The sequence below is a fragment of the Orcinus orca genome, chromosome 9, assembly GCF_937001465.1.
Source record: "Orcinus orca chromosome 9, mOrcOrc1.1, whole genome shotgun sequence".
NCBI lineage: Eukaryota > Metazoa > Chordata > Mammalia > Artiodactyla > Delphinidae > Orcinus > Orcinus orca.
Window position 1 is genome coordinate 14,512,047 of NC_064567.1, and position 24,952 is coordinate 14,536,998.

The following is a 24,952-nucleotide window of genomic DNA, read 5'->3' on the forward strand; positions in this document are numbered from 1 at the left end:
TAATAACGTTTTATTTAAATATTATCAGTTTAACATCATGAATATGAAGTTTACACTCTGCATTCTAAAGTTTCCAAATCCGGTGTCTGTGTATTTCACACTTGAAGCACGTTCCAACTCGCACTGGTCACATTTCAAATGCTCAACTGTGGCTGGTGGCTAGGTCCTGAGGTCTTCCTCTCCCAGCTACCTAACGCCGTCCAGCTAGGCAACTTCTACCACATTCCCTGTTTCATCTTCTTTGTAGAAGTATCTCTAACCAGTATCTCAGATTCCCCCCGACTCTACGAGCCCCTCCAGTATCTCAGATTCCCCCCGACTCTACGAGCCCCTCCAGTATCTCAGATTCCCCCCGACTCTACGAGCCCCTCCAGACGAGGACTTAACCTTGAAGGGTGCCTGGCGCAGAGCAGGCGCTCAATCAAGTCTGTCCCCGCCCGATCCGCGCCCAGGGTGGACCCAGGCCCCGGGTCCCGCCTCTCTGCGCCGCGGCCCGCGGGCGGCCGCCCCTCGCCCACCCTCCCCCCGGCCCGCCCCGGGAACGGGGTTTGTAGTCGTGGACGTGACTGGGAGGAGTCTGCCCGCCTCGGATTTCCGCACAAGGAGCCGGGCCGCGACCATGGCGGAGCCCACGGTGTGCTCGTTCCTCACCAAGGTGCTGTGCGCCCACGGCGGCCGCATGTTCCTGCAGGATCTGCGCGGCCACGTGGAGCTCTCGGAGGCCCGGCTGCGGGACGTGCTGCGCCAGGCCGGGCCCGACCGCTTCCTGCTGCAGGAGGTGGAGGTGCGGGAGGACCCGTGGGACGCCGAGGCCGAGGTGGCGGCCGGCGAGGGCTGCGCGGGCGGCGGCGGCGGCGGCGGCGGCCCCTCGGCCTGGCGGGTTGTGGCTGTGTCCTCCGCGCGCCTCTGCGCTCGCTACCAGCGCGGCGAGTGCCAGGCCTGCGACCAGCTGCACCTCTGCCGCCGCCACATGATGGGCAAGTGCCCGAACCGCGACTGCTGGTGAGGCTGCGGACGGGTCGGGGCGGCGGGCGGGACGCGGCGGTCAGGGCGCACGGGCCGCGGGCCTGGCCTGGCCAGCCGGAAGCGGGACCCAGCTAAGCAGTAAGAAAAGGGGTCGTTGGTCCGGGCCTGACGCCCCCCTCCGGAAGGGCGGAAGGAAAGCCCTGGGAAGGGGCCTCTCAGGGTCCTTCGCTGGGAGGCCTCCCCGCGCTCCCAGCTGCGGAATGAGGCGGAAGATCGTCGGGACTTGGACTTCTCAACAGCTTCCCCCGCCCCACATTGCAGCTTCTTCCCCCCCCCCCGCCCCCGCCCCCCGAGATCTTCCACAGCACGGCCGGAATAAACAGGTTGGGACTTTTGCGTTCATTTCCACCACTGGCCCTTTGGGGGCCATTTGAGGACCCCATGAGATTCATGGATCCTTTATCCAGAGATCGGCCCTTCCCACTTGAGCACAGTTTTACAGACGCGAGTCTGTGCTCTCTAGGTTTAGAAAGAGCGGTTTAGTTTGCCTCCCCCGCTCCAGGAAACTGAGGGCTGGATGATTTGGAAGAGGTCGTTAGAGGCGGCCTCCTAACTCCAGTCTTCCTCGGTTTCCTCTAGCCCCCCAAAGCGGAGTGGGGGGAGGAGGCATGCTTTCTGTTTAAGGTTGGTGGATGGTGGGGTGCGCAGCCGCTTGGGGTGGAGAAGGCCCAGTGCGGTCCTCTGCAGAACCCACCCACGGGCACCCTCTGTCAAGGCAAATGACTGGGGGAGGGGTCCCTTTGGCCTTAAAGCATCCTCATTCAGAATTAAATGGCTCTGGGAGGGGAGTTGCTTCATCCCAGCTTTCTTATTATCAGAGCTTATTATACTGTAGTATCCATGGGTTCATGGAAAATTGCGTAACTTCACCTGCAAGTTGAAAGTGACCCTAGGGAAGGGATTTGACAGTCTGGCCCCTCCTTCATCTGGGCCTCTGATCTAGATCTTTGTGTTCTAGGTCTACCTGCACCCTTTCTCATGATATCCACATACCTGTCAACATCCAAGTCCTGAAAAACCAGGGACTGTTTGGTCTCAATGAGGCCCAGCTTCGGATCCTTCTTTTGCAGAATGACCCCTGCCTTTTACCAGAGGTGAGTCACTAAGGAGTCACCCTCATATTGTCTGCACCTTGAAAAAAGTCAGGGGAGAACATCAACAATCTGCTTACAGAGGACAGCCTGAGGGGAAGGGGGGGTGGGTATGATACAGTGCTGGCCTTTCTGCAGTCTATGATTTTATTGGGCTTTTATACACAAGAAGTGTGGTATAGAAATAATAATAATGGCTACTGTTTTTTTTGAGTTCTTACTGAATGCTGAGTAATTCGTATACCTTAGCTGATTAATAATAGCCTATGAGTGAGGTATGCCTGTCCCCATTTTACAGGGGAGGCAACTGAGGCTCGATTAAATAACTTGCCCAGGGTCACATAGAAAATGGCAGATTTGAATTTAGTTTTGTCTGATTACGAAGCCTGTGTTCTGTGAATTACCTGTTTATACTTTTGTTGACTTTTCTATCCAGGCGTTTGTCTTTTCCTGTTAATTCATAAGATGTCTTTAACGATACAGATCCCTTTTTTGGTCACATTTGTTACAAATATCCCCCCCATTTACTTTTTGGGGGCTTTAGATATTAATTTGAATTGTTTTGGAACTACATTATGTTGTTCCAAAGGTACCCATTATAACTGCTATAATGGCAGAATTAGCACATTTGTATCTGTTTAGCTATACACAAAGAATTTTTTAAACGGAAGGGTTGGAATCCCCAAAGAAAGTATTACGAGAGATCTTGGCAGGAAGGGAGAGGAGGATGCGGCAACTATAGGGGGGCGGGGGGGGCGGTCTGTTTTGTCTCAGAGAGAAGGGGCAGTGCAACTTCTGTTTACCTTTAGTGTTGATGAGTTTTTTTGACTTATAGAAGCTTAACATTTTTCGGTTGTTAAACTTAATGCATTTTTTTCTTTATGGCTTCTACCCGAGTACCCTGGGTCCAGCCTCATCTTGTCATACTAGACTATGTCAGTGTTCTGTGAGCAGTTGATGGGTTAGCTGCATTTAAGATAGGAGCCTGCCTTCGGTCTAATCATCTGGAACTGGAGGTGTGTGGCATGTGGCACAAAACACGGCCACTTAGGCAGCAGGGACCTTGGACAAGCACAGTGGATGAGGCAGGAGTGGTACCTCACGTCTCGTGTGTGAAAATGCCTGGTGATTCCTTTCTGCCACACTCCTAAAGATTCAGTATGTAATATAGGTACAGTACACATAAAAAATCAATAAGGGGCAAGTATTGTGATATTGTGATTTATAATAAGAAATATATGTTTGGTCTTTGTCTCTGCCCCTGGCACAGAGTTCCTAAGACCCTTGGAATTTCCTAAATTTTTTTTTAACTTTTTATTTTATATTGGATTATAGTTGATTAACAATGTAGTGATAGTTTCAGGTGTACAGCAGAGTGATTCAATTATACATATACATGTATCTATTTTTTTCATATTGTTTTCCCATTTAGGTTGTTACATAATATTGAGCAGAGTTTCCTGTGCTATACAGTAGGTCCTTGTTGGTTATCCATTTTACTTTTTTTAAAAATTAATTAATTTATTTACTTATTAATTTCTGGCTGTGTTGGGTCTTCGTTGCTGCGCGTGGGCTTTCTCTAGTTGTGGTGAGCAGGGGCTGCTCTTTGTTGCGGTGAGCGGGCTTCTCACTGCAATGGCTTCTCCTGTTGCAGAGCACAGGCTCTAGGTGCGCGGGCTTCAGTAGTTGCAGCACCTGGGCTCAGTATTTGTGGTGTGCGGGCTTCAGTAGTTGTGGTACACAGGCTTAGTTGCTCCGTGGCATGTGGGATCTGCCCGCACCAGGGCTCGAACCCATGTCCCGTTGGCAGGCGGATTCTTAACCTCTGCACTACCAGGGAAGTCCCTGGTTATCCATTTTAAATATAACAGTGTGTACATTTCAAACGTGAGAGCGATAAAAAGTGACTTTTGTTATGTTCATGTGGTGACTTTTGGAAAGCCTCTAGGTAACCTAGGGATGGGAGCTGGTTTCCCTAATAACCAGTCATGTGATTAGAAGGTTGGAACTTTCAGTCCCACTCCCACCTCCTGGGAGGGAAAAGGGCCTAGAGATTGAGTTCAATTACCAATGGCCCGTGATTTAAACAATCATGCCTATGTAATGAAGCCTCCATAAAAAACCCAAAAGGATGGCTTTAGGAGAGCTTCCAGGTTGGCGAACATGTGGAGGTGCCGGGAGAGTGGTGCCCAGATAAAGCATGGAAGCTCCACACCCTTTCCCACATACCTTGCCCTATGCATCTCTTCCATCCAACTATTCCTGAGTTATATATCCTTTTATAATAAACTGGGCATAGAGACTCAAACCATCATATCTTAAAATATAAACTACTTTCATTAAACTGTGTGATACTGGTTCCAGAATGTACAGGAGATCAAAGAAAACAGATCCTAGACCTAGCCCCCAAGTCAGAATAATCTATTGCTTCAAGATTTACTAGAGCTGAGCAATTAAGACCATATGTGCTTAATACTGTCTTGTAGAAGCCTTAACTTACACTCATGTTGTGAGTTTTTTTACATTTTTATTTTAATGCTTATATTTTTCAAAAAACTGTTCTGGCTTCCTGTTTCTTTTTTTCATTAATTGATTCTCACTTCTTTCCTTTTTCAGATGAGCTTTGGAATCATTCAAATTCCTAAAACTATTTTATAGGAATTCTTTGGGGGAGGTAGGAATTGCACTAAAATTATGGGTTCATTTTAGAAAATTGGCATCACAATCACAGGCAGCATACCGTGTTTTGGCTTACTGATTGAAGTATAATTGATGTGCAGTATTATGTTGGTTTCATATGTGTGACGTTTAAATACATATGGAATGATCACCATGGTAAGTCTAATAATCATCTGTCTGCATACAAAGTTATTACAGTATTATTGACCATATTCTTTATGCTGTATATTATATCATCATGACTTTAAAAAAAAATTTTATTGGAGTATAGTTGATTTACAATGTTGTGTTAGATTCTGCTGTACAGCAAAGTGAATCAGTTTTACAGACACATATATCCACTCTTCTTTAGATTCTTTTCCCATGTAGGTCATTACGGAGTATTGAGTAGAGTTCCCTGTGCTATGCAGTAGGTCCTTATTAGTTATGTTTTATATATAGTAGTCTGTATATGTCAATCCCAATCTCCCAATTTATCCCTCCTCCTTTCCCCTCTGGTAACCATAAGTTGTTTTTTTTTTTTACATCTGTGACTCTATTTCTGTTTTGTAAATAAGTTCATTTGTATCATGTTTTTAGATTCCACATATAAGCAGTATCATATGATATCTTTGTCTTACTTACTTCACTCAGTATGACAATCTCTGGATCCATACGTGTTGCTGCAGATGGCATTATTTCATTCTTTTTTTTTTATGGCTGAGTAATACTGCATTGCATGTATGTACCACATCTTCTTTATCCATTCCTCTGTTGATGGACATTTAGGTTGCCTCCATGTCCTGGCTATTGTAAATAGTGCTGCAATGAACACTGGGGTGCATGTATCTTTTCGAATTACGGTTTTCTCTGGATATATGCCTAGGAGTGGGATTGCTGGATCATATGGTAGCTCTAGTTTTAGTGTCCATACTGTTCTCCATAATGATTGTACCAATTTACATTCCCACCAACAGTGTAGGAGGGTTCCCTTTTCTCCACACCCTTCCCAGCATTTATTTGTAGATTTTTTGATGATGGCCATTCTGACAGGTATGAGGTGATACTTCATTGTAGTTTTCATTTGCATTTCTCTAATAATTCGTGATGTTGAGCATCTTTTCATGTGTCTCTTGGCCATCTGTATGTCTTCTTTGGAGAAGTGTCTATTTAGATCTTCTGCCCACTTTTTTTTTTTTTTTTTGCGGTACGTGGGCCTCTCACTGTTGTGGCCTCTCCCGTTGCGGAGCACAGGCTCCGGACGCGCAGGCTCAGTGGCCATGGCTCACAGACCCAGCCGCTCCGCGGCATGTGGGATCCTCCCGGACCGGGGCACGAACCAGCGTCCCCTGCATTGGCAGGCGGACTCTCAACCACTGCGCCACCAGGGAAGCCCCCATAATGATTTTAATAGCCACTGATGATCAGAAGGTGCCATTTAGAGAAGCTGTCCTTTATTGGCTTAAGAGATACAGTGAAAATGAATGTCCTAAGTGTTGCTTCACTTCTGTACCAGGTCTGTTTGCTCTACAACAAAGGTGAAGCCCTGTATGGTTACTGCAACCTCAAGGATAAATGCAACAAGTTTCACGTGTGCAAGTCCTTTGTCAGGGGAGAGTGCAGGCTGCCGAAGTGCAAGCGGTCTCATCAGCTAATTCACGCTACATCCCTGCAGCTGCTGCAGGACCAAGGATTGAATATTCCAAGTGTCGTTAATTTTCAGATAATTGCTACCTACAAGCACATGAAGCTGCACAAGATGCTTGAAAATAAAGGTGAGACTCTCAGAGGTAGACAAAACACTGTCAACAGTGTAGTGCTGAGCTGCAAGTGAGTCTGGGGAAAAAGCACTTCCTAGGTTAATTGCTGCTCTGTCCTTGGGGAAGCTTCGTCAGTCAACATTCTATGATACGGAGCTGTGGTTCTAACCAAAGGAGGGAGGGGATGGAGTTTATTTTCAGCACTGCCAGCTAATAGCCTCTGCCCAAGTGTTTGAACAGTGTAGCTCCTTGGTAAGTTGGGGGTCAGGAAGTAGGAAGAACAGTCTTAACCGCTTTGGTAGGTGAAAAGAGGAGGGAGGTGGGCTAGTGACTAGAATCTAGGTAAGGATAATGTAGGGATGGCTTTCTTTCATTAAATTGAGTTCAAGTTTTTTCTTAAATTTTTAGGAAATTTTAACGACATTACAGAAGAATTTGGAAAATAGTAAAAATAAAAATCACATATGACTCCACTCACTCTAATCCATAATAATTGGTACTATTTAATTACAGGCCCTTCAGTCCTGTTACTAGAAAATACTAGTCCAGTGGTGGTCAAAGTCTGCATTAGTTTAGTATCTTTCGTTTTCACGTTCTACAACATCATAAATATCTTCTCATATTGCCACATAGTCTGTCCTTTTTTAAGGTCTATAAAGTGTGGCTTGGTTTTCTTAAATCACAATGCAAGAGTACTTATTCCATTAGATTTGCTTATAGCTGAAAATCAGTTTCATTGGGTGGTGGGCTTTGGAGAATTGCTGATAGGAAAACCAGATCATCAAAGTCAGAGTCCCTAAGCTTTACTATGGAATTTTCTTGTGTTGGAATGGTAGTGGCCGACTATGAGTGGTGGTTTGAAGGTAGGGAGCGTTCTGCATGTACCAGTGTCAGAGGCTGTGTAGTTGTGTCCCTAAATGGTGGCAGGGACATTCTGCCCTGTACTGTGGGTAGGGCCTGTTATTCTCTTGATCTGGTCTTGTTTAGTGGGTCTCTCCTAGCTATGAAATGGGACTTTCTGCTTGCTGTTGAGATATATAAATATATATGTATATTTTACTCCGGAAGACACGAACTCTCCAAATCCAAAGTGTTGGGAGTTTTATCGGTGATCTGATTAGCTGGGCTGATGATCCCAATGTAGAATGAAATTTAGAGTAAAGGGGTATGTCAGGAAACCTCATCTTTTTCTTCTTCTTTTTAGATAATTCAGCTTCTTCTGCTGAGCATTCCCAGGGCCTTGAGAAACAAGGAGTACACGTAGCTAGGGCTGCAGAGGCCGGTCCTCTGGTCTCTGGCCCTGCTGCGTCAGCCAAGAAGCCATGTGCAGGTAAACCTTAGAGGACGTCAGTGAAATAAGAAGAACGTTGTCCAATTAGAAGGTCTGAAAACAAAGCTTCTGTTGAGATTTAATTTGTAACCATTCACTCATTTAATCGTTTATTAATAATAGCCATAATGATACCTACCTCACAGGTTGTGGTGAGAATTAAAGAAGATGGAGAAGGAGAAAATGCCAGATTGGGAGGATAAAATTGGGGGTGCGTGGTTGAGGATGAGGTTAGACATTGAACAGGCAAAGGGAGAGTAAAACCTGAGAGTAGATGAGGTCAGTCCTGGGCAAATCCTGAAGTTCCTGAGAGCTTTCCTCGGGCTGGCCGGCCAGAGCTCTTAAAGGGGCAGGCTCCTGCGGACTTGTTCTGAGACCCAGCCAAGTGCTTTTCTGTACGCCCATATACGTAGTTTTTACATTGTGGTATTCAGGGACTACATACACTTTATGCTCTTTCTTTTTCTTTTTTTTTTTTTTGCTTAATATTCCATAAGCATCTCTCCATATTTGTTCACATTTATCATGTATAATCATTTTCATGCACAGATACACTAATGTATCATCGTTTGCTTAACTAGTTCCATTATTCTGGGATATTTTGATTCTAACAAATATTGAATATAACTCTTTTCTTAAAATCCACACAATATTAAGTTTTTACGTTATTCTTTACTTTTGCTTCACGTATAGTTGCTGAATGATACTCTTGATTTTCATTTCTTTAAAAATACATGCGGGAATTCCCTGGCGGTCCAGTGGTTAGGACTCTGTGCTTCCATTGCAGGGGTCGTGGGTTAAAAAAAATATATATATATATATATATATGCAAGTAAATATTTTTCCATATGTCTTCTTTCCATATGTCTTTATTTTGTGTAGTTTGTACATGCCCTTTAATTGCTGGGGCCCTCCTCTGTGCTGATGTGACTTGGCCTTTAATAGGCTCCTTAATTTTCGTAAAAGCATGTTGACTGGATATGATATGATATCCAACTCTCGTGGATCCATCCTCGGCCGACACTGCAGAGTATATAACTTACGGGTGCTCACCAGAGACTTCTACCTCACTCTGTGTACTCTCCATTTCTTTTACCAAAGTCTCAGATTCCTGTAGTATGAAGGATGCGTAGCTCATACATTCCTCTAAGTTGTATCCATTCTTTCTGTGATCAGGATGGACCATCAGAAATCTATATACCTCGCCCATTCCATACTGACTTCTCCCTTCCCCCCTTCTCTCTGCCCCTGCCCACCCAGCTGTCTCTTTTTAGTTGTACCTGGTGTTTATTTCCTTGTTTTCATCAAGGGGTACCACAGAGAAGCAGCTTTGTGAAATTCTTTCCTGTGTTTGTTGTATTAATAGCCACAAATGTTGGTGTGTAAAGTTTTTTTTTTTTTTTTAATTTAACTGTCTGGCAATAACATAACATTTGAGAAATAGGGCCAACGTAGTGAGCTTTTCATCAAGCTAAATTTATTTAATTTAGATTTTTTTTTTTTTTTTTCGGTACGTGGGCCTCTCACCGTTGTGGCCTCTCCCGTGGCGGAGCACAGGCTCCGGACGCGCAGGCTCAGCGGCCACGGCTCACGGGCCCAGCCGCTCTGCTGCATGTGGCATCTTCCCGGACCGGGGCACGAACCCGTGTCCCCTGCATCGGCAGGCGGACTCTCAACCACTGCGCCACCAGGGAAGCCCCTAGAAAATTTTTAATCATGAAAACTTTTCTTTTCCATTGGGGGAGGTGTGCAAAACTGTCCTTTTTAAAGTGAGAAGGTGCTGTGTTTTCTCCTAATGGACAGTAAGAGCCACGCAACTTATGTTAAGCTCTTCATTTTGCTTGCCAACAACAGTATTTCTGAAAGCTCTTATGTTTTGCGTATTTGCTTCTTTTTTCTTAGTTACAATTTCTCCGGTGCTAATTAAAAAATTATCTTTATATTTTATTATTATTATTTACGTTTTATTCTTTTACTGTTATATTTCTTTTGTAAGCCATGTTAAATCCTTAATGGAAACAGTATAGTGTATAAATGCATATTCTTTACATTAAAAGACTTAGTAGATTTTTACATTATTGTGTTTTTTTTATATATATATATATATATATATATATATTTTTTTTTTTTTTTTTTTTTTTTTTTTTTTTTTGGCTGTTCGCGGACCTCTCACTACTGTGGCCTCTCCTGTTGCGGAGCACAGGCTCCAGACGTGCAGGCTCAGTGGCCATGGCTCACGGGCCCAGCCGCTCTGTGGCATGTGGGATCTTCCCGGACCACCGGGGCACGAACCCGTGTTCCCAGCATCGGCAAGCGGACTCTCAACCATTGTGCCACCAGGGAAGCCCCTCTTTTTATATATCTTATAATTATGCCTTTATATATGAAGTTATTGACCCTTTGTAATCTTTGTTGCAATATTTTATTCAATTCTATAATACTGCATTTTAATCTTAGTTCCATTGGTATTCATCCTATAAAAACATTTTATGTAATCATACCTGTCTCTTATTTTAATTTGATGGTTCAGCTGTTAGAGAGTTATCAGATTAGAATTTCTTTGGCAATTTATCAGGGCTTATGAGATGAAGCTGCACATCTGTAGGCTTCACAAATTCCAAATACCCTAAATTGAATGACTGACTTTCCTCCAGACTTGTTCCTCCTTTTGTTCTTTATTTTGGAGTGTCAGCACCAAATGACTTAAGCCAAAAACCTGCAAATTGTCCTATACTTTTCCTTTCTTCTTATTCCCTGTGTCAGATTGGTTACCCCGTGTTGCAGAATTTTCCACTTTTAAAATCTTGCAAATTTTTATCCTCTCTACCCCTTTCTTTCCATCCCCAACACACTGCCTTTTTCTAAACCCTCATCACCTCTTGCATTTAATTTACAGATTCATAACTCAGTGGTTTTCAAGTCTGTCTTGGGAGAGTTTTTTGTAGGAAGTGCGAGATGGACCCCTGTTCCACTTCAAGGATGGTACCCCCATTGTAATTTTTAATATAATAGGCTTTTGTGGATGTCACTGATCTGCTTACCACCCTTCTCTCCCCCTGCTGCCTGGTTGACCTTTTGAAATGCAGACCTAATCGTATTGCTTTTTTCTGCCATAACCTTCATTGGTCCCCATCACGGAGGATAGAAGTCATAAAACTCAAATCCCTACAGGGACTAGAAAGTTAAGATAAATGGATAAAGTGAGGTGGATGTGAGAGGAATGGGGGAAGAGAGGAAGTGCCGTGGCAAACTGTCCCATCTAAAAGGGACAACTGCCTCTTGCTTCCACGTGGGAATGCGGGGCCCAATTTGACGTATCATCCAATTTGTCAAAAGCAGCCACAAATCCAGAAATTTTTATGATAAATTTTCTGATTTTAAAATATTGACTTTTAATTGAGTTCTTAAAAGGCAGCCCAATATTGCATGTATTGACCTACTTGCAGTTTTGGGGATGTGCCATTTTATCTTGTGACTCTATTTGCAAATGATGCTCCCTGTAAGTGCCACTCCTTCCCTCCTCCTGCCTCAAAACCTGGCAAAATTAGATTATTTAAAATGTCAGGTTACCCTTTCCTGACCCCAAGACAGGCAGCTCTCCTAGTGTTCTCAAAGCTCTAGCACTTCGTACATTGCATTGCAATGCTTTTATTCCCCGGCTTTGAGCAAAAACATTATTTACTTTTTTGGTAATTATAACACTTGGTAGTTAAATAGTTTTTGCTGTATAATGAATTAAACTCTGCGTTTGAATCTGTTGATTCAGTATCATATTGCTCTCGTTGATTCTCTTTCTCCTCACATGTTTTTAGTATTCAAAGGATCTTTTTTCCCTGAGGAATGTGTTATATAAGGTAAACATCATTTTGATGCTTCGGTTTGAATTGTCTAGGTCTAAAATTAATTCTTTATGACTTATGTTTATGATACTAACTCTTTCCATCAAGGAATTAAGTCTTCATTATTGACGTATTTCTTGATTTCTTTCATTATAATTTGTTCATGTTTTTGTCTAGGTCATGAATATCCCTTATTGCATAAATTCTTTCTTGGCTAAATATATCTGTATTGCTACTAAGTATGGGAATCTCTATCTTCACAATGCTATTGATTTTCAAAATATTTGTCTTTAGGTGAGTTGTCTTTGTTCTAACAGTATTAGATGGCTTCTCTGGTTTTTTTTTTTTAAATATAAAATTGTAGCTGCAAAAATATTTGTCTTATGTATTTCTATTATATCTTTTTGTTAAATAAAACTGTAATAAGATATTTTTGGATATTTCCTCATTTAATATGAAGTTAATTATTGGTTTTAAACAAATATTCTCTATTATAATAAGGGAAATAACATCCTTTATTCTTGTTTATTAGAAGCTTTTGGTAGGAATTGGTATCTTTTGATATAATCATATAATGTTAATCATTTAAGTTACCTAATATGATTATATTCATGGTTTTCATGATACTAAAACATCCTTAAATTCTTGAGTAAGCTCCACTTGATAATGCCATGTATTCTTTTAATGTATTTTTTATCCTATTTGGTAACTTTCAAGTGTATGCATCTAAACATTCATAAATAAATTTCATTTATATGTTATATGTGTATGTAATAATTTCCTTTTTATTGCTATATTCTCAAAATATAAATTTTATTCTAGGTACTGTTTTGAATTTTTGTAAATTGATTTGTAATGTTATTATAATTTTTTTTTTTTTGCGGTACACAGGCCTCTCACTGTTGTGGCCTCTCCCATTGCGGAGCACAGGCTCCGGACGCGCAGGCTCAGTGGCCATGGCTTACGGGCCTAGCCGCTCCGTGGCATGTGGGATCTTCCCGGACCGGGGCATGAACCCGTGTCCCCAGCATCAACAGGCGGACTCTCAACCACTGCGCCACCAGGGAAGCCGTATTATAATTTCTATTAAATTTTCTTTACAGCTTTATTGAGATGTAACTGACATATAACATTGTGTAAGTTTAAGGTGTACAAGGTGATGATTTGATACATCTGTATACACACATATATTGCAAAGTGTTTACCACAATAAGGTTAGTTAGCACATCCATCCCCTCACATTCATTATTAGTTTTAAAATAATGTATTATGTATCCTTGAATTACCCTTATTATTTAGGAATATTTTTCCAAAAGAATTTTTTTTGGGGGGGCAAATACAATAATATTGTAGAAATTTTGGAGAATACAGGAATTAAGTATTAAGAAGGAAGTCATATAATCGCCCATAATATGACTGTGTAGAGACAATCACTGTTAATAATGTAGGATATTTCTTTCAGTCTTTTTCCATGCACATATTCTTAAATATTGAGAGTATACTATAAATACAATTTCATATTATACTCTTCTGGATTGATATTGTTTTGTAAGTATTTACCCACATAATTGAAAGCATTCACAATTATATTTGATAGCTGCATTATAGTTTTTAATGTAGCATTTATTAATCATAGTCCTATGGTTGGGCATTTATTATTTGCTACATTTTAGTACACTTGAGTTTTTTTTTTTTTATTTGGTTGTGCTGGATCTTAATTTTGGCAGGCGGGTTGCTTAGTTGCAGCTCGCCAGCTCCTTAGTTGCAGCATGCAGCCTTCTTAGTTGTGGCATGTGAACTCTTAGTTGCAGCATACATGTGGGATCTAGTTCCCTGACCAGGGATTGAACCCGGGCCCCCTGCATTGGGAGTGCGGAGTCTTAACCACTGTGCCACCAGGGAAGTCCCACACTTGAGTTTTTTAGAGTAGTTTTAGATTTATAACAAAATTAAGAGGCAGGTGCAGAGGTTTCTCATATACCCTCTGCTCCCACACATGCATAGCCTCTTCCATTATCAAGATCACTCACCAGAATGGTGTATTTTTTAGCAAGGATGCACCTACTTTGTTTTTTTTTAGATGTTTATTTTTAAAGATTAAAAAAATTTATTATTTATTATTATTTTTTTAAGGCAAATCCATTTATTCATTATTTTTGGCTGCATTGGGTCTTTGTTGCTGCACGGAAGCTTTCTCTAGTTGTGGTGAGTGGGGGTTACTCTTCGTTGTCATGCACAGGCTTCTTATTGTGGTGGCTTCTCTTGTTGTGGAGCACAGGCTCTAGGCACACAGGCTTCAGTAGTTGCAGCACACGGGCTCAGTAGTTGCGGCGCGTGGGCTCTAGAGTGCAGGCTCAGTAGGTGTGGCACACGGGCTTAGTTGCTCCGCAGCATGTGGGATCTTCCTGGACCAGGGCTCAAACCCGTGTCCCCTGCATTGGCAGGCAGATTCTTAACCACTGCACCACCAGGGAAGTCCCAGGATGCACCTACACATCATTATCACCCAAAGTCCATAGTTTACCTTAGGGTTCACTCTTAGTGTTGTATATACTATGGGTTTGGATAAAAATATAATGACATATATCCATTATTCTAATATACAGAGTATTTTTACTACCTTAAAAAGTCTCTGTGCTCTGCCTATCATCTCCCCTCCCCTGCCCGGCAAACACTGATCTTTTTATTGTCTCTATAGTTTTGCCTTTTCCAGAATGTCATATGGTTGGAATTACACAGTATGTAGTCTTTTTTTTTTTTTTGCGGTATGCGGGCCTCTCACCGTTGTGGCCTCTCCCGCTGCGGAGCACAGGCTCCGGACGCACAGGCCCAGCGGCCATGGCTCACGGGCCCAGCCGCTGCGCGGCATGCAGGATCCTCCCGGACCGGGGCACGAACCCGTGTCCTCTAGCATCGGACTCTCCCCCGCCCCTGCAGGCGGACTCTCAGCCACTGCGCCACCAGGGAAGCCCCTGTAGTCTTTTTAGCTTGGCTTCTTTCACTTAGTAATATGCATTTAGCTTCCTCCATGTCTTTGGGGGCTCATTTCTTTTTGGTGCTGAATGGTATTTCATTGTCTGGATGTACCACAGTTTATCCATTTACCTACTGAAGGACATCTTGGTTGCTTCCAAGTTTCGGCAGTTATGAATGAAACTGCTATAAATATCCATGTGGAGGTTTTTGTGTGGACATAAGTTTTCACGTTCTTTGGGTAAATACCGAGGAGTATGATTGCTAGATCATATGGTAAGAGAATGTTTAGTTTTATAAGAAACCACCAAACTGTCTTCCAAAGTGGCTGTACCACCCTTTTCTTGTCTTGTTGCATTAGCAAGGACTTCAGTTCCACGTTGAAAAGAAGAGCTGAGAGGGGACAACATCGTTGTCTTAAAGCTTTGAGTTTCTCACCATTAAGTCTGATATTAGTTGTACTTTTTTTGTAGATAGTCCTTATCAAGTTGAGAAAGTTCCCCTCTACTTCTAGTTCACTGAGAGTTTTTATCACTAATGAGTGTTGGATTTTGTCAAATGCTGCTTCTGCATCTATTGATATAATCATGTGGTTTTTCTTTTTCAGTTGGTCAGTGTAATGGATTATGCTGATTGATTTTCAGATGTTGACCCAGCCTTGCATATCTGTGATAAATCCTACTTGGTCATGGTGTATAATTCTTTTCAGACTTTTTTGGATTTGATTTGTTAATATTTTGTTGAGGATTTTTGTACATACGTTCATGAGAGAAATTGGTCTGTAATTTTCTTATTATGTCTTTATCTGGTTTTGGTATTAGGGTAATGTCAGCCTCATAGAATGAGTTAGGGATTATTCCCTCTGCTACTGTTCTCTGAAAGAGATTGTAGAGAATTGGTATAATTTCTTTCTTAAATGTTTTGTAGAAATCACCCATGAACCCATCTCAGCCTGTTGCTTTCTGTTTTGGAAGGTTATTAATTATGGATTCAACTTCTTTATGATCTATATGATTTAAAAAATTAATTACAAGTATTACTTTGATAAACACAACAATATTTTTTAATGTGAAATTTAAAAAAAAACCAACAAATTTCTAACAATGCTGGCAGTCACTGTCTACTGAGCATGATGAACTAGATGTTCACAAATAGGACACGGAGATTTATCCCAGTGATTTTCCTTGCACAGTTCAATAAAGATCAATCTGATATTGACCAATTACTGGTAGAAGTTCTCAGGGAAAGAAACCTGAGTAAGTAGGTGGCACAAGGAGCCAGTTCTCATTTGCTACCTTATTGAGGAAACTAAGACTGTTCTTAAATGGAAAAGAGCTGAAAACATTTTCCATAACATTTGCCTCATTAAAGTGAGGCTAACTGCTAAACTTTGCTTCTTGGTTCATATTTCATTAATTAAAATACTTTACAGATAAAGATACTGATATAATTATGTCATTAAGAAGAACACTACATTAATGATTCTATATTTGTTTTTTTAATATCAAAGGTTATTCATGTGAATTGAAGGTTTCTAACATGGTTGATGCCCTAAATGTAAAGTCACATTTTTGGAGCTTGTTTCTAAGGTGTAAAGGATGACCTATAAAGTGCAAACACACTTTTTTGTAGTATCTACTGGAACTGCCAAAATCCTCTGAAATACAAATGAAAGCATCTGAAACAAAAGCTTCAACATCAAAAATCAGTAGAAAAATACTCACAGAAAGAGGAATGGGAGAAAATAGCCTGAGACCAATAAAAAAAAATGTAATAGTACAAAAAGAACAAAGCCAAAACCAGCTGTAGAAATACAAATTTCAAGCAGAATGTTAGATCTGCTTGGGATCTCTAGAAGAGATCTAGAGGAAAAACGGATTAGGATAAAACTACTTTAATGTATTTGTAAGTGCTATAAAAATTAAGATAATACTTAAATGTTTTATGCTTAGTAAAAGTATATAACTATATAATTAAGTCTATACTATAGCCAATCAGTAATGCCAAAGATTAATTGAAAAATCAAATTCAAGACACGGAAGGACTGAGTAAGAGATTTATAGTATTACCAGCACCATTATTGACCTAAGCATTAGGACACGGCAATACAATTGTAGATTTTTTTTTAAACTTTTTTATTGGAGTATAATTGCTTTACAATGGTGTGTTAGTTTCTGCTTTATAACGAAGTGAATCAGTTATACATATACATACATCCCCATATCTCTTCCCTCTTGCGTCTCCCTCCCTCCCACCCTCCCTATCCCACCCTTCTAGCTGGTCACAAAGCACTGAGCTTATCTCCCTGTGCTATGTGACTGCTTCCCACTAGCTATCTATTTTACATTTGTACATATTTGGACATATATACACTACCACTCTCTCTTTGTCCCAGCTTACCCTTCCACCTCCCCATGTCCTCAAGTCCATTTTCTAGTAGGTCTGCATCCTTATTCCTGTCTTGCCCCTAGTTCTTCATGACCTTTTTTTTTTTTAGATTCCATATATGTGTGTTAGCATACAGTATTTGTTTTTCTCTTTCTGACTTACTTCACTCTGTATGACAGATGCTAGGTCCATCCATCTCACTACAGATAACTCAATTTTGTTTCTTTTTATGGCTGAGTAATATTCCATTGTATGTACATGCCAACAACTGTAGATTAAAAAGAATTTCTGAGGAAGTACTAGACTAGCAGCTTAATCAGGGTTGTAATGAGGAGCATTTCCTAGAATTGGAAACAAAAATAAGCCGAGCTTGAAGTTCAAAAATGTTCCCAGTGTCCTGTCAAATATTATCGTTTAAAACAAGAAATCTGAATAAATATTTTAAATTGTTGAACTTTAATAATAAAGAACGTTTTTGGCAACCAAGAAGGGATAGTTAACATTTAAAGAAATACCAAATAGAATTATTTTGGAACTTGGAATCTACATAAAAGGCCATAGGGCTTCCCTGGTGGCACAGTGGTTAAGAATCCGCCTGCCAATGCAGGGGACAAGGGTTCGAGCCCTGGTCCAGGAAGATCCCACATGCTGCAGAGCAACTAAGCCCGTGTGCCCAACTACTGAGCCTGCACTCTAGAGCCCGCGAGCCACAACTACTGAGCCCGAGGGCCACAAAAACTGAAGCCCATGCACTTAGAGCCCGTGCTCTGCAACAAGAGAAGCCACCCAATGAGAAGCCCGCACACCACAACGAAGAGTAGCCCCCGCTCGCCGCAACTAGAGAAAGCCCGCACAGCAACAAAGACCCAACGCAGCCAAAAATAAAAATTAATTAATTAATTTAAAATAAATAAATAAAAGGCCACAGGGACTTAAATCAGTATCCTTAAGATACATAAAGCTAATATGTCTCATCAATGTTGAGAAATCGTGATAATTATAACAGCTTCCATTCACTGTACCTTACCTGTGTGACAAGTACAGTTCTAAGTCTTTTTACTCATTTAATTATCAAAACATAGATGAGTTAGATCAGTACTGCCCTTAGACCTGGGCAAGAGGGCTCTGCCTGGGCCTCTAGAAGCTTCTCTCTGCTCATAATTTACACCATTTAGGCACCAGGGAAATGCTTCTCCACATCACTTATACTATGTCCTCAACACAAAAGGTGATCGCTTCAGAAAGCCGTGCCGACATTGGAAACGTGGTTTTAGACTTTGCAGAGGATTTCACTGATGTAAACATGCAGATAAACAAAAACAAATGAACTTATCAAGTCCTGCCTTTCAGATAGCGTGGATGCAATAGAATCTTACAAAACGAAATAGCTTTTTCCCAGTAGTTTCCAGTGTCCATTTTCCCTCCTCTTTGTGTTCTAATCAGTAGTTCTGGAGATACTCACAAATTATATAACTTCAACATCGCTGCAGGTGCACATGGCAGCTGGGGAACATTTTTCGTTATTAAGCAATTCATACTCCTCGACATTTATATAAGTAGTTTTCCATTTTGCACGTCAGAAGCAGGATATCGATTCTTTCTGTTAGCACATTGAATGTGGGTATTGGATAGTTTGATGTTTTGCTTTTATAAAAAGATCCTTAAGATTTCATTAAAGTTTCAAAAAATTAAATGGGGAGCTGTACTTCACCTCATGATGTAGGAAGTCCCAAGAAAAAGCTAGGTAACCTACAAAATCATAACTTTTCTTGAGCCCAGGAGAACTGTGGTCACAAGTCAACCAACGTCACTGAAGTCCAAAGAGTGGCAAGATTCTGCAAAGAGAGATGTGACCCCAAAACGATTTCACCTTTGACAGAGCATAGGGGTAGAGGCGGCCCTTACACAAATGGGTAAGATGAAATCAGGTAAATTTTAATGAATTCTTAAAGACCAAGTGTGGGCTAGCATGTCAATTTATAATAGGTATAGCAGAGGACAACACAAAAATTATTCAAGAACAGCCAAAGTAAATAGACTCAAATGATTAATAGGTAATCTCCCCCAACACACACTTTTGAAGACATGACTCCATATTATAGCAGTGTTTATGAACACAACGAAAGACGAAAAGAAATTATAATACCCAGCTGGACAAGCGGTCTGAAGGCTGACATTCTCATGCACTGCTGGAGGAAGGGTCTGCTGAAGACAAGTTGGCAAGATCGTAAAAATATACATCTCTTTGATCGAGTAATTCCAGTTTCAGAAATTTATCATGTGATGATAATAAAAATATGTAGAGGGATTTACTTACAAAATTGTTTATATTTGTTAGGGTCCTAGCAAGAAACAGATGGCACACTTAAACTGGGTAAGTGGAGAGAATGTAACGAAGGACTATTTCCAAAGACATGAGTCAGATTCAGGGAAGCCTACAAGGGTCGGTGGAGTACTTGGGCTAGCAGTGATGGGGACGCCACCCTACGCATGAAGGTGCAAAGGAAGGGACTGTTACAGGAGCCCAGGGAGAGTAGCTGTAGGACAGAACCTCCCACCAGATGAATTCAAGTTCTTATGTTCATGGACACCACCATCTAGTAACCCTTCAGGGAGGACCTGGGGAGATAAATACGCTTGTGTCCCTCTTCTTCTGCTGTCTGATTTCTTGCTGGTACCTCCCATTGATCAAACCCACAGGAGAGGGAGGAAGGTCAACGATGCAGTCTTGCAAAGGTCAGCTTCCTGAAGCAAATAGCATGGTGGAGACGGGTAGAGGATGAACATGGGCTAATAAAATATCTAGCACAATGTCTGATGCAGCACTACTTATGGTGGTAAAATACTGGAAACCACCTATGTGTCCAGCATTAGGGAATTTGCTGAACAACTTAGGATAGGTTCATATATGGGAATACAACGCCACCATTAAAAATGATGTCCTGGAAGTATTTACTAAGGTGAAAAAAGATGCTCATAATATATTGTTGAATGAAACAAAATTTTATGTACAGTCTGGTTCCAATTTTATATCAGTATTCTGTGTGTGTGTGTGCGTGTGTGCGTGCATTTATGCATTTGAAGTGTCTGGAAGAGCGTATGGTCTAATGTTAACAGTGCTTCTTTTGGAGTGGTGAGATTACAGATAATTTTAATATTCATAACTTTGCTTCTTGGTATATTCTGCTTTTTTTTTTTTTTTTTTGCGGTACGTGGACCTGTCACTGTTGTGGCCTCTCCCGTTGTGGAGCGCAGGCTCCGCGGCCATGGCTCACGGGCCCAGCCACTCCGTGGCATGTGGGATCTTCCCGGACTGGGTCACGAACCCGTGTCGCCTGCATCGGCAGGCGGACTCTCAACCACTGCGCCACCAGGGAAGCCCCTATTCTGCTTTTTCTACAATGTGTAATAAAAAAAATTAAAGCTCCTTTTTAGAAAAATGAGAAATACGGCATAATCCCAACTTAATTCTGTGAGTTAAATAGGTGCTGTCCTTAACACTGACAAGGAAAAATCCTTAAAAATTCTATTAGAAGCCAATTTCATTTTTGAACATAGTTACAAAATTCTTAAATGAAATTCCAACAAAGAATTGAGCAATAATAATTATTGTATACAATTAGATGCCAATTATAATATTGAGTGACTTACCTGGTTATCTAACTTTTTCATACAACACTATGAAGTAGGTATTAACATTTCCATTTTTAGGCGGGAAAACCAAGGCTCAGAAAAGTCATGACCAAAGTTACATGGCTATTAAACGATAAAACAGTATTCAAAGTCTTAAACCCTGTCTTTACCTAAACCCTGTGTTGTCAACCACAGTGTGACTAAGCCGAACTTATCTCCAAGCTTACAGGATGAGCAGATCACAAAGAAAACTCTGAATATATTACTTCATGTCAACAACAGAATGAATGGTGAACATCAGAAGATTATAGACACTGCACAGACATTGTATAATATTTAATGGACTCTCAGAAGCTAGAAGCAGGTAGATACTTTATTAACTTGGCATCTGTATCTTTAAAAACAAGTTAACGTGTACATCAACTATACTTCAATTTAAAAAAAGGTCATCACACTAACTATAAATTAACTGGTCACTGTCATAATTATTTAGAATACTTTTAGGGATTACTGTCATTGCTTTAAGATGGCAAAAGTGGTTAGAAAAAAAAAAAGATCAAAACATTTGTCTAGTAGCCTGATGGAAATTCAGTCATTAATTCAGTAAATATTTATTGGGAACATACTGTGTGTCAGGCACTGTACCAGGCATCGACCAATTAATGGCAAAGGATAATAATAGCTAACATTAAAGTAGAGCTTGCTATATGCTAGCTTTTTTCCTAAGCACTTTAGATATACCAACTTGTTTAATCCTTATACAACCCCATGAGGCAGGTACTATTACAATTGTTCCATTTCATAGATGAGGACACTAAGGCACAGGGGCTAATGCATCATAGCTAATAAGTGATGGGGCTGTGACACAAGATACAGATAGTCCTAGCCTAAGGGTCTAAGCAATTAACCATTGTGTAAATACCCCTCTCTAAACAAGAAGTAATGGTCTCTGTCCTCATGGAGATTTATGATTTAATCGCAAACAAAGACATGAAACCAAACACAAAATTAAATACACAGTTTCAAATAGTAAATGCTAAGGAAGAAGAGACTAACAGGAATCGCTTACTTAGGTGGGGGCAGGGCAGTCAGGGAAGACTGGGCTGAGGAGGAGCCCATCAGATGAAGGGTGGGTGAAGGGCCAGGGCCAGTGGGAGAGCCCAGTAGGGGGCCCTGGGACGATGCCTGGAAGGATGGTCCCAGCGGCTGGATGTCCCTGCAGGAGTCTGTGAACATTTGCAGGTCATGCTGAGCAGCTGGTTTTATTTGAAGAGTGATGGGGAGCTTTTGAAGTTTTGTTTTTTTCCTTTTTGTTTTTGTTTGTTCGTTTGTTTTTTGCGGTACGCGGGCCTCTCACTGCTGTGGCCTCTCCTGTTGCGGAGCACAGGCTCCGGATGCGCAGGCTCAGCGGCCACGGCTCACGGGCCCAGCCGCTCCGCGGCATGTGGGATCTTCCCGGACCGGGGCACGAACCCGTGTCCCCTGCATCGGCAGGCAGACTCTCAACCACTGCGCCACCAGGGAAACCCTGAAGTTTTGTTTTTATATTAATGAAGTGTTTGTTTTCACTACAGATGTTTCATCTGCAGACGTCTTTTATTTTTTATTCACCTGATGGCTAATCCGTCCTGCACACGGGACTCACTCCAACATCTTCTGTGGTCACGGGTGATGGCGCCTGAGTTCCGCTCTGGCCTGAGTCTCAGGCAGACAGGCCCTCACACCCAAACCTGGATTTCAAGTTGATTCTCAGAAGTTTAGAGGGACACAGTACTGAGGGTGGTATGACGTAGTTACTATTATAATTATTCCCATTTTGCAGATGAGGAAACTCAGGTACAGGAAGTGGTGTTTGCCATAGATATCATCAAATGGCCATCATAGACCAAGTCCAGGATTTATTATTGAATCGGAATAGCGAGTTCTACATTGGCAGTTTCTGTATACTTAGTTTACCACACGGCAGTCATTGTACTTTTATTTCATGGTCAAGCTGTGCGGTCCAATATGGTGGCCACTAGCCACATGTGGATGTTCAACCTTAAATTCATTAAACTTAAACAACATTAAAAATTCAGCTCCTCAGTCACACTGGCCACACTTCGAGTGCTCATAGCTATTTGTGTCCAGCAGCTACTTCACTGGACGGCACAGACTTACAGAACAGTTCCATCATTGCATACAGTTCTTCTGGACAGCACTGATCTAGAAATGTCTTAATTTGCTCTTTTAAATGGTGAATGAGCTCCACACAGAGCTGTTTGTGGGCAGGTAATTTTATCATCCGGCTTCTCACAATTTTCATCCAGAGCCTATAAAATTCAAATTTTGTAAGCATATTTTATTCTTTGGAGATTGTCATTTCCTAAAGGGCAGAGATTGGTTCTTTCTCTTTTTCCGTGAAGAGCCTTTAAGTTTATTCACTAAATTTAATAAACTTTTGCTGATGCCAATTACTATAGCTTAACAAACTCTGCACGAGGCTGAGCTAATGTCATGTCTGAAGTGACCTTTTATGTTTTTTCTAAAATAAATTTATTTTATTTTTGGCTGCATTGGGTCTTCATCGAGGTGCGCGGGCTTCTCTTGTTGCGGAGCACAGGCTCTAGGCGCACGGGCTCAGTAGTTGTGGCTCACGGGCTCTAGAGCTCAGTCTCAGTAGTTGTGGCGCACGGGCTTAGTTGCTCCGCGGCATGTGGGATCTTCCCAGACCGGGGCTCGAACCCCTGTCCCCTGCATTGGCAGGCGGATTCTTAACCACTGTGCCACCAGGGAAGCCCCCTTTTATGTTTTTTGAACAATCTCTTTTATTTATTTATTTTTGGCTGTGTCAGGTTTTAGTTGCAGCACGCGGGATCTTTCGCTGTGGGTCTTGGGCTCTTCGTTGCAGTACGCAGTGTGGCGTGCGATCTTCAGAGTGCGCGGGCTCATTAGTTGCGTTGCAGGCTTAGTTGCCCCACGGCATGTAGGATCCTAGTTCCCTGACTAGCATTGGAAGGTGGATTCTTAACCACTGGACCACAAGGGAAATCCCTTTAAGCAATCTCTTGTTGCTAGTTCATACTATATAGCACAGGAATCAGCATTTCTTGACATACTTTGAAGTCTGAGACGTTACTCTGTCAGTGTAAGGATGGATAAGTAGATGCCATGGTACATTCTTCTGGCTCTGGTACCAAAGGACTATGGACAAACTCATGTTCCCCTAATTAATTAATTAGCTTAATTGTTGATGGGGCAGGGATGGGTGAGGTGAGGAAAGAGACTGGCTTTGAACTTGGTTCTTGTACCTCCAAGTATTAATTGAGCCCCACAACCTGCCAAGCATTGCACTAGACACCCAGGAATAAAGGGGTGAAAACAAGAAGGTCTCTGCCCTTGAAGAACTTACAAACATATGAAGATTTACTCCACATGGACAGTGCAGTGACCAAGGTATCCCAGGGGCTGTGCACAGAGGAAGGGCAACACACCCAGGTTGGGGAGGTCAGGGATGGATGAGTGGAGAAGTGATGCACACAACTACAGGGGCTCAAGAGCAGAGATCTCTCCTAAGAAGGGTATCCCTCTAGGGATCTGAGTGAGGAAAGAGTTTTCCAGAAAAGCAGGGAGGTTAAGACATATCCATAGAGTGGGTTTGGCTTTCCTTATGCATGTAATTGATCCGCACTCATGACCAGAGGGAAGAACGAGGAACTGAGCTAGGGTATCATCATTATTCTCCTTCTGAACTTGAGCCAGAGTCCATGAGTTTTAGAACCCAGTCAGATGTGAGTTGCAGTTAGTAAAATGCCAGAGAAGGAGGGTGATTCTTTCACCAACTGCTGCCACGATTCTCCTGTGGATTTTTGGCACGTCTTAGGAGAGCTGCCCGTGGGTTTTGGGCTATATTAGGAAATGGCCATGGAGGGTGTGGGCAGAGGATTGAGCCAGTTGATCTGTGACAGTTTGTGTGTGTGGCGGGGAGGGGATTGGGGGAAGGAGGTAAGGGAAAATGCAACAGAGAGGTGAGGCCTGGAAACCTGCTTCAGGAACATTCTTACTTGCCATTAAGGCCACCAGACTGTGCAAGACGGACAGACGTCTCCAGTCCAATCCATCCAAGACAAGGATCTTGGTTTTAAACCTTGTATCTTCGGTCATGGGCACTTTGTGGATCTCTCTCTTTCCATTGGCTTCCCTTTTTTTTTTTTTTTTTTTTTGCGGTACGCGGGCCTCTCACTGTTGTGGCCTCTCCCGTTGCGAAGCACAGGC

General features: G+C 41.9%; 1 protein-coding gene across 1 annotated transcript; it reads left to right on the forward strand.

Annotated features, from left to right (window-relative positions):
- Window positions 1-511: 511 nt before the first annotated feature.
- ZC3HAV1L (zinc finger CCCH-type containing, antiviral 1 like) lies at window positions 512-12,465 on the forward strand. Its single transcript, XM_004272153.3, has 4 exons — window positions 512-1,002; window positions 1,985-2,120; window positions 6,292-6,550; window positions 7,740-12,465. The coding sequence occupies exons 1-4, from the start codon at window positions 620-622 to the stop codon at window positions 7,874-7,876; spliced, it is 915 nt and encodes a 304-aa protein (XP_004272201.1). The 5' UTR covers window positions 512-619; the 3' UTR covers window positions 7,877-12,465.
- Window positions 12,466-24,952: the final 12,487 nt, after the last annotated feature.

Excerpts from the sequence above, each read along its gene's own strand:
- ZC3HAV1L (XM_004272153.3), top strand. The coding sequence starts at position 620 with ATGGCGGAGCCCACGGTGTGCTCGTTCCTCACCAAGGTGCTGTGCGCC. Across the intron at positions 2,121-6,291 it reads ACCCCTGCCTTTTACCAGAG|GTCTGTTTGCTCTACAACAA; the intron begins GTGAGTCACTAA and ends CTTCTGTACCAG. Across the intron at positions 6,551-7,739 it reads CAAGATGCTTGAAAATAAAG|ATAATTCAGCTTCTTCTGCT; the intron begins GTGAGACTCTCA and ends TCTTCTTTTTAG.